General features: G+C 41.2%; 1 protein-coding gene across 3 annotated transcripts; it reads left to right on the forward strand.

The window, feature by feature from the left end:
- The first annotated feature begins 228 nt into the window (after window positions 1-228).
- Window positions 229-12,896, forward strand: POGLUT3 (protein O-glucosyltransferase 3). 3 transcript variants are annotated; one of them, XM_064718022.1, is made up of 9 exons: window positions 712-846; window positions 5,102-5,200; window positions 5,607-5,800; window positions 6,177-6,463; window positions 7,210-7,426; window positions 8,768-8,964; window positions 9,947-10,141; window positions 11,171-11,275; window positions 12,105-12,896. In XM_064718022.1, the coding sequence occupies exons 3-9, from the start codon at window positions 5,704-5,706 to the stop codon at window positions 12,228-12,230; spliced, it is 1,224 nt and encodes a 407-aa protein (XP_064574092.1). In that variant the 5' UTR covers window positions 712-846; window positions 5,102-5,200; window positions 5,607-5,703; the 3' UTR covers window positions 12,231-12,896. The 3 variants fall into 3 exon arrangements, with proteins under 3 accessions (XP_064574074.1, XP_064574092.1, XP_064574083.1); XM_064718013.1 differs by having other exon boundaries at window positions 714-846; window positions 5,099-5,200; XM_064718004.1 differs by lacking the exon at window positions 5,102-5,200 and having other exon boundaries at window positions 229-846; window positions 5,603-5,800.
- The last annotated feature ends 1,094 nt before the right edge of the window (window positions 12,897-13,990 follow it).

A 13,990-nucleotide genomic window follows, 5' to 3' on the forward strand; every position in this document is an offset into this window, starting at 1 on the left:
GACACAAGGCAGTAACAATAAGCGATAGAGAAAGATGATTTTATTCCTCTCTAAATTCCAGGCCAGCTGTTCAGCTGCCGGCTGAGTTGTATCCTAAACCACAGGTAACGTGTTCTTTGAGGGGGCCGACACACCTCCGATCACCCGCTCCTCAGCGCGGCCCTCAAAGCGCCCACAGGCAGGGAAGAAAACCCCTCGGGACAGGCAGCCGCAGACCAGCGGCTCCGAGCCCGCTCCCCGCTCTCCCAGCACTCTCACAGTGCTGTATTTCCCGCGGCTCCGGGGAACTGCACGGCTCCGAACCCGCTCCTGTGCCTGTGCCCCGCGGGCGGGGCTCGCTCCCGCCGCCGGCGCGGACCAGCGCACACGGGCTGGGCTGGGCTCCCACCCCCCGACCTCCCTGGGGACATCGCGGGACAGCCCGGAGGAGGAGGAGAACCAGGAAAGGCGGAATCAGCCGCCCGGGGAAAGCCCGGCCCTCTGCTCGCCTCCCTCAGGCTCTGCCCGGCCCTGGCGCCGTGGGGCCGCCCAGCGGGCGGGGGCCGCGCAGGGCCCGAGGAGGCCCCAGACCCCTCCGAGCGGGCGTGATAGGGGTCGGTGGGGCGATGGGGGCCGGCGGGGCGATGGGGGGCCGCGGGCTGCTGCTGCTGCCAGTGCTGCTGCTGCTGGGCGCCGCGGGGCCGCGGCTGCAGCCGGCGGAGTCGGCGGACCCCGAGGACCCCGTCAGCGCCGAGAGGAGCCTGGCGTGGGGCCCCGGGCTGGAAGCGGGGGTCACCGTCCCCGTGCGGTACTTCTACATCCAGGCGGTCAGCGCGGCCGGACGGAACTTCTCCCGCTCCCCGCCAGGTACCGTTCGTGTGCTCCGCGGCGGGCAGGGGCAGGAATGGACACCCTACCCCGGGCCGCGGTTTCGCCGCAGAACCTGGCTGGAGGTGCCCGGCCCTTGCCCTCTTCCTCCTCTTTGCTTCCTTCCTTCCTTTCCCCGTTCCGTGTGGTGGCTGTGCCCGGGCTGCCCCCCGCGCCCGGTCCCGCAGCGCCCGTGACAGGCAGGATGGCAAGAGAAGCACATGGTCCCAGCCTCTTTTCTTCTGGTGCTGCCCAGTGCCTCCTCTGCTCTCACCAGTAGTCTGCTCTAAACAGTTTGGAACTTACTGTAAAAAACCGTAAGCTCAGAAAGAACCAGTCTTCCTGGAGCTAGTGGACGTAGATTCCCAGTGCACAGCTGGGAAGTGGTAATGTAATTACTTTTAATGCTGCACACACACCAGTTGCTTAAAATTTGTGTCTCAGTCAGCAGAGCCCTCTGGGCTCTGTTATCCTACTGGTGTTCCGTTAAGGAGTAATTTTCATTTTTGTTTACTCAGCACAAGCACAAACCATCCCACGACACTTCTCCTGAGGGTGGGAATTGGGCTCGTTCTTGCAGGCCAGTGGTATGATGCCAGTCAGCTGTTTGCTGCTGCAAGTTAACTCTTCACACTCTGTATTAATAGTTTAAATTTGAAATAAAAATTACTTTGGTGTCACAGACTTCATAATGAAGATAACCCTGAGATAGCCCCAGAGGAAATCCTGTGTTGCTAATTTACATAGGGTAGAAGCTATTTAATTTGCTGTGTATGATTTACTGTTCACAGAGATGGTACTGAGAGGGCAGCTACCAAGTATGCATGGCCTCTTCATGTCTTGTTAGTTAGAAAGCTGCTGCTTGCAGAATTAAGGAGTAGCCATATATTATACAGGGGATGTCTTCAGTCTGACAGGAGTGTGGAAACTTCAGATATTTCAGGTCTGAGCTTTCTCCATCTGCTGTTGCAGCTTGGTGCTGGATGTCAGCACAGTTTGTAATTGCAGTCCAGAATGCGACTGCACTGTGGGGTGAAGGCTGATAGCAGCTGCACAGGAAGAGCCCTGGGTTCAAACAACAGGTTGGAAAAGGTGGAAAGGCATGAAGTTCAGTTGGATTCTCATGCTAGTGTAAGTCCTCCGAGGTAAAGTGGGAGGACATGGGTACTGAGAACCTAGTTTTGATTGCAGTGTGTTCGTGTGTGTTCGTATTTATGTTAATAAATTCAGTGTCCCAGGAAAGTTTCCAAGTCCCAATGCCATCTGGCATGGAGTGATCTCCATTCATCCTGTGACCTGCTGTGGCCTCCAGTCAAAGATAGAGCATGAGTGCTGCCAGCAGGGAAGAGCTTCTGCCTCGGCCTGTGCTAGCTGCTGTCCCAGGCCAAGAACTGTTTAGGAGGGTGCCAAGGATCCTTAAAAAAATTAGTGGTAGAGTTGATCATACTCAGTGCATGAGCACTGTTTAAAGTATTTGTAGGGACCCTGGGTATAAACTTCTGTTCTCTAATGATTTAAAGTGTTCAAATCTGTAAAACATCATTAAGAATTACAATTAACAATATTCATTCAGGCACCACTCTCCAACATAAACTAAAAGCATCTCAAAATATACCTGTGGAGATAGCAAAAAATTGACATTATCCACCCCCATTGCAAAACAGGAACACTGTGATCAGAGCAGCAGAACCACAGTTAAGGCATCACATTTGTGAAATGTGTCTAAATCTATTCAATTGTTTTTTATGTGCACTAGAATTTTGGTCAAGTGGGTCAGGACTTACTGGGATCCATTATAAAACTTGTATAGCATAATAAGTAGATTTTAAATGCAGAATTGTTTTCTGAATGTGTAGTCTGTTCACCAGAATTGATATGCACCATTGCACATTACACTGGAATTTCAGCCCAGAGGCTGTAACTGTTTACCTGCCTTTGTAGGAGGTTGTTGAATGATGCAGAATTCATTCTTTCCCTAGAAAAATTATTTCAAAGATTAAGAAAATCCCTGCTGAAAATACAGAACTTTCTTTTAGTGTAAACTGCATAGATTTTTTTCCTTTGGCTACTTGGATAAGCCTTATCCTTTTTTCTGCTGGGTTTTATCCTAGATTTAACAACTGCCAACCATGTCTTTATATACTATTGTCCGTGATAAAATCAGCTGTTAACTGTTGCTCAGATGATCTCTGATGATCTGTTCAGATTATCTGTTGTTCAGATGATACTGTGCTAATAAATATTTTTCAAGGCCTCCCAGATACTCTTGTAGGTTTCACCAAATGCTTTCAAAGAGCAAGGCGTGCTTCTTCCAGCTCTCGTTCCAGTGCTGCCAGACAGAGTTGTACATTTCAGTTCAGTCACCTTCATACCTGGGCACTGCAGGACCTCCCTTTGGTGACCACAATCCCTGGGCTTTTGTGATGGTCACACACAAGGCCTGTATTTGTTTGTTACTGGATATATGCTCTTGCATCCAGCTCTCTGAAAGTATAGGCTAATAATTTGTGTGTCCCTTTAGTGAGTCCGTCAATTCTGTGATTTCCATCTGTGAAAGTAACCAGCAACAATTCCAGTAAAACAGTTGAATCAAAAAACCTTCAGATCTTTTAATTTCTTTTCTGCATACATGTCAGAAATAGGGTGACTAGGATTTTTTTGTTCTTCTCTAGCAATTTGCCTAAATTCAGTATCTTGTTGCTTTTTCTCTCTTTCCCTCCATTTCGTCACTTGTTCCTCCATGCATGGCATACCTCTTTTGCAAGCTGCACAGAAGAAAAAAAATGCATAAAGCAGGTGTCATTATCTGGATTACTTAAAGTATCCCATTTTGACTGTGTCTATATTTTAGTGTCTCTTCAGTGCTGGGAAATTATTTTGTATGCTCAAAATGCTCTCCCAGACATGTTTTCAGGGTAACAGAGAAATAGTAGCACTGCTGATTCATCAAGGACACATTTTTCTTTTGTAATTCCTTTGGGCTGAGAGAAACAAAAAACCAGGAGTGAAAGTACCATGGTAACTTCCTCCAAATAAAAAATAAAAATCAGCAAAAAGTTGTCATGATTAAGTATACCGTGGAGGCTTTGGCCCCATTACACAATCAGTGTTGTAAATTACAAACAAGAAGTCTGTTTCCTCCAATGAATTATTTGTACTTACATGAGACACTCAGTCTCGTTTTTCTTCCCCTTCACTTTCAGTGGAGTTAGCTTTTTCCCTGAGAGCTTTGTTATCAGTCACTTCCCTTATCAAATGATTCCTGTGTCTAAGTGCCACCAGCTAAACCCAACATATCCTTTGGGCAGATCAAGGGCTCCTCATGTCTAGAGCAGGACGTACATAACCAGCAGGGGAAAAGACCCACTTAGTTACTTCCTGTAGGTCAGGACAAGGATATAAAATTCAGTAATATTTGACTTTTTTTTCAGAATATTCACTCATTTTTATGACAGCGGAAAACTTACTTTTCTTCAGTGGGAAATCACTATACCCAGTAAAAATGCTGTTTAATAAAAGGGGTACAAGGAGACAAAGATGTGATACCAACAGGAAACAGTTTCCTCTGTGAACCTCATGACATAACTCTGGATTTGAATGCTTCTTCATCCAAATAATACTAGGTGATAGTCATAGGGAGAGGGTACTTGGTTGAAGTCAGCTACCTTGAAGCAAGCTTGTGACTTGCCGTGACCTTTAGAGGCAGAGATGTTCATTCCTTCGGGAGAGTCATTTAATCTGAATATTCTTGCACAGTACTTTACTTGAATCCAATTTCAAGACCCAGTGATCTAAGGAAGACATGATTAATCATTAAAAGACTGGTACTTACCACATCAGTGTATTTATCTGTGGATGCAAAATATAACTTTGACATCTCAACCATTTAGTGCTGTCGGGACATATTCAGATTTTAGTTACATCTTGATTTTTTCTGGATTTTTTCAGTTTCATTTATTTCTGTATATTACTTGGTGGTAGCATTGTATTTGTTTGGTTCATAATGCTTAGACTGTCACACTTAGTGAATAATTTGTCCCCCTCCTTTTTTTTTTAATTAATAAAGTTGGCAGTGACCACTTGTGATAGAACTAAAGACTATAACAGATTTATGTTTATGCATACTTGTATTGTCCATAAATTATTCCATATCTTAGTGCATTAATGATGAAATGCTGGTGATCTTTAAGCACAGGTCAGACAGATGTCCAGGGAACATCTCTACTATCATTTTCTTATCACTGCTTTTCAGTAGCTGGGACTTTAAATGTGCAAGACAGTCAGCAGCAGCCCAAAGCTGAACAATTTGTATGTGACTCCTGCATGCTGCAACTGCCTTTCCACAAGCTGGCAAGTATTCTTTTCTCCTGTTACTTTAACTTGGTTTCCTGTCTTTCTTACTCTAGAGGAAATTATTGGTCCTCAGAGCACTAACTTGAAAACTTAGAATAAAACCTGATCTTAGCTTCAAAATACTGTTAGCTTTTCCTTCTGTCTTATAATCAAATATTTAACTTTCTATCTACATCTGCAGGTTTTCCATTTAGAGGTGTGCAATGACTAAGAATATTTGGTAGGGTGATATTTCATCACTGGAAACTAGTTTTACCAACTTGGTATAATTAAAAAATTGTACTGAAAAATAAATTAAATTCCGTGGTCTTAATTCAGTGGAGTTTGCTCCTTACCTTTATTTACTAGATGTAATTCTAATAGCTTAAAGTGATTTTGTCTGGTTTTATTTTCCTCTTGCCAGGAAGAACACAGTTTAAAGTGGTAATTAAAGCACTTTCTCCAAAAGAAGTCACCAGAATTTACACGCCTCGGCCTTTGGATAGAAATGATGGTACATTCCTTATGCGTTATCGGATGTATGGAAGTGTCACAAAAGGCTTGAAAATTGAGATACTTTATGGTGATCAGCATGTGGCTCAATCACCTTATATTTTGAAAGGTAAGGGTATTTTTTGTTATAATGTAATCTGTCAAAGTTCTGAATTAGGGTATATTTCAAACTGCAGTACGTGGGCTGTGGTAGCTGTGGACAGCTCAAACAGTTCTGAGTCCCCCGTGTGCTTGGCAGGTTCACAGAAATGGACCTTCATTTAGCAGAATAATTTCACCCTGATAACATAAAGTCTTGTATTTCTGAAAAGAGAAGAATGTTGCTGTTTTTTCAATTACACTGCAAAATTCCAGAAATTATAGGAAGGATGATTTCCTAGGAAAACTGTAGAAAGCATGGTATAAAAATGCCAAGCCACTGTAATGTATAAATTATGTGTGCTGTAGAATCACGAATACAGACTCTGTTGCTTTGTTTTCCACAGAACCAGTTTATCATGAATACTGTGACTGTCCTGTAGAAGACCCTGAGGTCTGGCAGGACATGATGTCCTGTCCATCCCAAGAGCCTCAGATTACAAAAGACTTCATTTCATTTCCCACCATTGACCTGCAGCGAATGCTCAAGGAAATCCCAGCCAAGTTCAGCCAAACAGGAGGTGCTATTGTCCATTACAGTATCGTGGATAATCACATCTACCGGCGCTCCCTTGGGAAGTACACCGACTTCAAGATGTTCTCCGATGAAATGTTCCTGTCGCTGGCCAGGAAGGTACCGCTTTGGATCATGTCACATATTTAGGCAATATCACAGAACCACAGAGTGCTTGGGGTGGGAAGAGACCTCTGGAGAATATCTAGGCCAACTCCCCTGCCAAAGCAGGTTCACCCAGATCTGGTTGCGCAGGATCATCTCCAGGGTGGGTTTTGACTATCCACAGCCTGTCTGGGCAGTCTGTTCCATGGCCCCATCTTCCTCACAATAAGGAAGTTTTCCGTCATATTCAAATGGCATTTCCTGTGTTTAAGTACATGCTTGTCTCCCCTTGTGCTGTTGCTGAGCTCCATTGCAAAGAGTCTGGCCCCATCCTGTTGACAACTGCCCTTGACAAGATCCCCTCTCAGTCATCTCTTATCCAGGCTAAACATATTTAAATATGGCAGTACTGCAATTGTTGTTGTATCGTCAAATGTATAATTCCTGAAATAAGATATGACATTCCATCAAGACAACACTGGGTGTTAGGAGTAATGTGTGGGGGCTGCTCCTGGCAGTAGTGGAAATGCTTGGAAAGCTCCAAGGGCTAAGGCCCAACTGGGAGCTGTTTCCTGGCCTCTGGGTGTTCCTTTCAAACTTCCCTGCAGGGAAAAACCTTGGAATTCATGCATTAAGCACAGCTAAATCTATGAACTATCCACTAGGTGCACTGAGTGCGTGACATGAGAGAACTGATGCATAGATGTAAGAGTGACAGACAGCTTCTCTGTGTTATTATCCTTTCTTGGGTACATATCTAGGTTCGTCTTCCTGACGTGGAGTTTTATCTCAATGTTGGAGACTGGCCAGTTGAGCACAGGAAGGTTAATGATACACCTGGGCCTGTACCTGTCATCTCCTGGTGTGGCTCTGTGGATTCCAGAGATATCATCCTGCCAACATATGATGTAACCCACTCGACTCTGGAAACCCTGCGTGGAGTCACCAATGATCTCCTTTCCATTCAAGGGAATACAGGTGAGTTAGACTGGGGGTTTAAAAAGAATCTGTGATTTCCAATCAAATAAGCTAGTTGCATTCAAATGTGTTGAAGTCTTCAGTTAAAAGTGCCCTGGGAAGTCTCTGAATACAAGCAGCTTAGGCTTTACAGATTGCAAACACTTGTCAACACTGCCACTAAGCTGGTGTATCATTCAGAACCAAAATTTAAGAAGTCCAGATCGCAATACATGTGAATTTGACATTAAAGGTATCCAGAAGATGCCTACTGTGACCTGGCAAAGAAAAACTAAATGTAATTAAAAGGCCTTTCTCTTCAGTCAAGGGCTCAAATATGTTTCTTCTAATCAAACAGTAACCCTTTTCCTGACTGTGTTGTGGCTCAATGTTCTGTTTACAAAAACTTAATTTGAATCCTGAAAGAAGTAAGCTGATACTATGCTGCAGCCTCTTTCAGATTAGAAAACATTGTCTATATGAAGAAATACCTCAGAGTTAAGATCTCTTGAATTGCTTTTCTGGCTTTGAAAAAGGAGTCAGCTTTACTGACAGGTGTCTTCCTCCCCCTCAGGAAATTAAAGAATATTTAGGGATCAAACAAATGGCATAAGCAATACCTAAGGAGTAAAACTGGAGTGGAAAGTTACTTCTTTTTATTTAATTAGTTCTCAGTTCCTCTTTTCTTTATTAGATTTAAAATTAAATATTTCAATTAAATGATCAGTTAGAGGCATTGTGTGTTTACTGATTTAGTACAGCTGCTTTTCCAATTAGGAGACAGTAAGAGACTACTCCATTTAGTAGGTGCTCTAGGGAAATTTTCAGCAGAAAGGTGAGGAGGGGCATAGTTAATGCAGTAAGCAGAGATTAAGTCTTCAGACTCTTGCTAAGTGTTTAGGAGACACAACATAGCCATTTATTTTCTTTTTTAAGGCATCATTAAATGGTTCTTCAAGGACCTAACTGAATTGCTGGGTAACAGAGGTGGATTTTACTAAAGAAATTAGGTTTTTGTGGCAGGCTTTATGGATGGAGAATTGCTTTAATTATTAGCATTTTCCTTACATATTTTATTATAATCCCTTAGGTAGCTTTCAAGATAGTTGAAGTTATTGAAATACAAAATTGTTGAGTGGAAAAGCAATTCTCCAATTTTCCTTGTATGAGTTTCCCATCCCAAAATTCAAACCAGAATTGGGAGTTTAATCCTGTGATGAATAAGTGTTTATGGGCAACCATGCCTGTCCTACCATGTCTCCAAATGTAATACCACTGTCAAACCAAGTTCTTTATTTGCCTTGAACAGACCCTGAACATTTCATTGCTGTCTGCTTTTGTCTTGTCACTCACTGCTCATAGGCCCCTTCTGGGAAAACAAAACTGAGAGGGCTTTATTCAGAGGTCGAGACAGCCGAGAAGAACGTCTCCATCTTGTCAAGTTATCCAAGGAAAATCCAGAACTACTAGATGCTGGAATAACTGGATATTTCTTCTTCAGAGAAAAAGAAAAAGAGCTGGGGAAGGCTCAGCTGATGGGCTTTTTTGACTTCTTTAAGGTAGTAATAAAATTATAGTTTCTGATTAATTTTGAAATTAATTATTTCAAATAATTAATTTCAGCTGAAAAGAAAGCATACTTTTGTTAATTCTTTTCAGTAAACAAAACAATTATGCTGCTATAGTAGCACAGGTCCATGCATAGGAGATAAACCACCTGTAATCCATGTCCTAGTATGACACACTTGTAGAGAAAGCCAAGAAAGACCTTTAGAGAGCCATCTTGGCTTATTTTTTTGTTTTAATAGACTGAGAAATTGGATTTCTCACCATCAGGGTTTCTTTGATTTGAGGTAAATATGAAAACAATGGACACAATTTACAGCCATTTCAAGTACACTATGGATGTCTGAAAGAGTCTGTATAGTAACAAATTAGAAAAATAGATGAGTATTTTTGTTGTACTTTAACATACAAATTCTACTGCAAGAGAAATAAAAAAAATGAAGAGGACAGAATCCTGTAAGAAGTCATTGCAATATATAGCAATTGAAATTCTGCTCTGAAGTTCAGTATTTCAGAAATGCTGTTACAGCCAAGAACATCTGCCAAAGCATGACATTCATGGTTATTTCTAGTATTATGTTTCAGCTTATTTTATATAATAATATGTTTCAGGTTATTCTATATAATAATGTTGTCAGAATAAATTTACTCTGTTTGAATTGAAGTATAGATTAGTTTTATTTCCTTCCCTGCTGTAGCCCTTGCTCTATCCCAGGTCACTTCAATAGGACACCCATGAGGCAGCTCATGTGACACAAAGGTTCTTGACTGTCAGCCTCATGTTGAAAACAAATCCTTTTTTCATTATATTATCCAGAAGGCCATGAAACTACACGTGCTTTACACTGAAATGAGTTTGAAGATGAAAATGATTAAACATGATTACTTCTTGCCTGTTAAAATAATAATTTATGCAGTCATTGTTCCCATTCTGATACAAAACATTTCACCTTTTTTCCTCTCTTCATGCTGTAGTACAAATACCAAGTGAATGTAGATGGCACCGTAGCAGCTTACAGGTTTCCATACCTCTTGCTGGGTGACAGCCTGGTATTGAAGCAAGATTCCCAGTACTATGAACACTTTTATATTGGATTAAAACCTTGGAAGCATTATGTTCCAGTTAAGAGAAACTTAGAGGACTTGCTAGAGAAAATAAAATGGGCTAAGGTAAGTTCCATTACTGATTTAAGTTTAAAGTGATCAACAAATTTATCTTAATAGTATCTTCTTTTGGATTTACACACACAATACACACATACATACATATGTATATATATATATATTGCATGAACTCTGTTGAAATCCTGGTATAAAAGAAGTACATTTTGTTGTTAGTGTAAAATGGGAAGGCCTTATTTGAAATAACCATCTCTATTTAGGGCAGTACTTAAGTGTTCATTTTAAGTATGGGCAGAAGAGTTCATGAGTCAGAGCCTTAGCATACTGACTAAGGTAATTGTGAAAGAAACAACCAGATTCCTAGATACTACTTAATTAATGCTATAGCTTTTTTAGGCCCTGACTAGAGCAGAAGTTACTGCATGTTCTGTTTGAATGTGCAAAAAATTGCTGCTCTCTGTAACGTGCTCAGAGTGGGAGGCTGGGATCCTGTAAGCAAACAGATAAATTCTGTGATTGAAAACACCATTTGTGCTTTAAGTCAAAATGCTGTTAAGGTTAAAAAAAACACACGAAGCGTTTCTTTTCTGAGAGTACTGTAATTCTACCTCAGTAATCAGAGGAGAGTGCTAAAAGCTTTGCAACATAGACCTAAAAAGCTTGAGAATAAATGAATTCATGCACTTTTTTTAAAAAAGAAGACATTGAATTCCCTTGCATTGGAGAGGATAAGAGATGTTGTTTTGTCCTCTGTAAAATAAAGTAGATCTGGGAGGTATCAGAACTGATTTTGAAGAAGCTTGAGGCTTGGACAAAATGCTAGAGCAGTAATCAATTGAGTTTTCAAAATTGTACAGTTAGTCATGGAAGTTGTTATTGATAGCCCTAAGGTAGCAGTAGTGACAATAAAAGCAATCCAGTATTTTTAAACAAATCTGCAATTTTAATAATGCCTTTGCAATCTACCAGTAATTGTAGTTAATTTTGCAGATTTGAATAACCCATTTAATAAAACTTCTAATGCTAGTCAGGCTTTGAGTTGCTCTGTTATTCATTTATTTCATCTGAATTTTCAAGGAGAATGATGAGGAAGCAAGAAAAATTGCTAAACAAGGACAACTAACAGCAAGAGAATTACTTCAGCCTCACAGGTTTTACTGCTACTATTATAAAGTGCTCCAGGTGAGTACAATAAATCACTTTATTACTCTCCCCCCAGCTGCTACTGATGCTACAAATTTCATATTCAGTCCTTACTTAAATCACTAGCAGATATATTATTCATAGATCAGTGTGAAGAGCTTTGCTAAACCCTGATTCTTAATTAAAGAATCTACCTGACATAATGGTTATTTTACAGAATCAGGAATTTTTTTTGCCCCCGTCCCCAGTCAGCCCTGTTTTCATTGTCACTTGGTATTTGGTTTCCAGTAGATCTCTGTAGGAGATAATCTGTATATCCACTTTTCTTCCTTTTTCCCTTCATACTTCTGAGCTACTCTACTACAAAACAATGAATATATGGAAAAGAAGTTCCAGAAGTGTGACTTAGTACTGAGTGTAGGGGATGAAGCAGGCCCAGTAGTAATTTCTTCCTTAGAAAATGCAAATCTCTAGTGAACAAAGTTTCTCCTCTCTGAAAGTATCTTTTTCCTGTGCTGCTGTGCACTTAGATGTCAGCTTCACCAGCCACAGGTTAACACGAAAGATGGAACTGTTCAATGTACAAAAATGATATTTTTATGCATTATCTGTGTAAAGTGGTTAGGCACAGATGATGACAATATCCAAGTTACCATAATAATAGGCAGAAACATGACAGGAGGTTTTCAGAGGCAATGTAGCCCATTAGTAGTTGTGTTACAAAGACACCTTGTGCAGAGGCTGTGAACAATGGCATAAGGAGCCTTGGTAAAGGTAGGCTTCTGAGTGGAAGGGAGGAGGAAAATTCTGCTTCTTGAATTATATGTTGGTGCTTACAGCATTCTTAAATGTTGTTTACATATTTCAGAAATATGCCGAACGCCAAGCCAGCAAACCTGAAATACGGGATGGAATGGAACTTGTACCTCAGCCTGATGACAGGGACTCAGTGTGCACATGCCACAGGAAAAAGCCTTTAAGGGAAGATCTATAACTGTACTGGATGGAGAAAATTACCCACTTAAAATGCAGGAATAGGAATTAAGCTGTGAAATCTAAGACTCTTATGCAGTAGCAGGCGTTCTTAGTTATGTATTCTTCTTGTATTTTCATACCATTTTTCCTGCTCATTCTGATCTACAGTGTTGGTTCTCACAGTTTTGGCTCCATGACCACCACCAGACAGACAGTGAACCTGCAGTGGGGAGTGTCTGGGGGATTTGTTTGATGTACTGCATCATCAGGAAGCAGAGCACAGAGCTGCTCGTGTTCCAGATGGGACCTATTTACCGAAGTTTTGTGAGGAACTAGTCGCCGCAAAAGATCTTGCCATGAGTCAGTGCAAGTTATTCTAAAGGAGCATTTGTGATACATTGAAACAGTGTTATGATTTCTTCATAATGTTACCTCAGTGTTAGATTGTTTCTTGTATGCAAAACAATTTTTGAACTAGACAAAGAAAATGAATATTTGAGATTTACAGATATCAGATCTGGTCATGCTTTCAGATTATTTTGTGGTTTATGACAGGTAACAGACAACATGATATAACACTCATCAATTTTAGAGGAAAATGGAGAGCAGGGGGAGAGATTAGAAAAATGTGTTTATAAGCATCATGTCTGTGAATCACCAGAATTAAATATTGCTTTAAAACAGACTCTCTAGCTGTCACAGTGCCTTGGGTTCCAAGTCATCACTCTGAAAACATGTTCCCTTCCTGTGACTGTCTGTACATGTAGTCACAGTTCCACAAAAGGACTTGGGAATTTCATGCCATGGGAAACACTGGTATCTTAGTTCAGCAATACCATCCACAGTATTCTGGACTACATGAAATCTGAAATTTGTTTTAGATTTAGCAGAGTTTTAGACCAGCTCGGTTTAATTTTTTTGTAATAGTCTAGGAGTTAGAGTCCATGTAAAGCAACTGGGAAGCTGGTTGTCCTCCTTGGTTTAATTCAAGGCCATTTTTTCCAGAGAGTGCCTTAGCTCTGGACTGGGCAAGAGGTTTTCAGGTCTTCTGCCGAAGTTCATGTGCAGCCATGAAGCTAGCAATGCAAAATTCACAAGGGCAGAAGGATCTGGTCATACCTTTGTGATAAAGTGTGCCTTTGGATGGGGCAGAAGAGGAATCCTAGTCCTGGATGCAACTCCAAATACCTCTGTTGATTTTTGTCCAAGTTTGTGTGCTTCAAAATGCATAAATAGTCCTGGAAGGAGACACCAATACCGAGACCAGTGCCCACAAGCACCCATTTCTGTGTTTCCATCTTGGCTAATGCAGCCTGCCTGAGCAACTCCTGACTCACTACAGGCAAATAAAAGCTTTCATGGATACTGAATTCTCCCTACACTAAAAAGAATGGAGATGTCTGCAAGACAGTAGACTTGTCTGATTGATTTGGTGCACTGCACATCATGCAGGCTTCATTCTTGGTTCTGCACTGCAAATTGCATAAAATTTCTGCATTAGAGCAGGAAGAAAGGCAGTATGCTAAATATGGAAAGAACTTTGTCTTTCTAAAGCGGTCAGTGCAACTGTCCATCAGTCATTTATTATATTATGCCAGTTAAGAAATAAACCTGTATCATGTTGCTCTACCCATAACTCTCTTTGTTCTGGTTCTAACACTCATATTTATAGTGGTTGTATTTTTATTTAGCATGAAAACCAGTCCTAGAACTTCAGTCTATAAATATGTGTTCAACTCATCTGACATAAAGTTTTCTACATTGAAGTTCAGGAACAGG

The sequence above is a fragment of the Zonotrichia leucophrys genome, chromosome 1, assembly GCF_028769735.1.
Source record: "Zonotrichia leucophrys gambelii isolate GWCS_2022_RI chromosome 1, RI_Zleu_2.0, whole genome shotgun sequence".
Classification (NCBI taxonomy): domain Eukaryota; kingdom Metazoa; phylum Chordata; class Aves; order Passeriformes; family Passerellidae; genus Zonotrichia; species Zonotrichia leucophrys.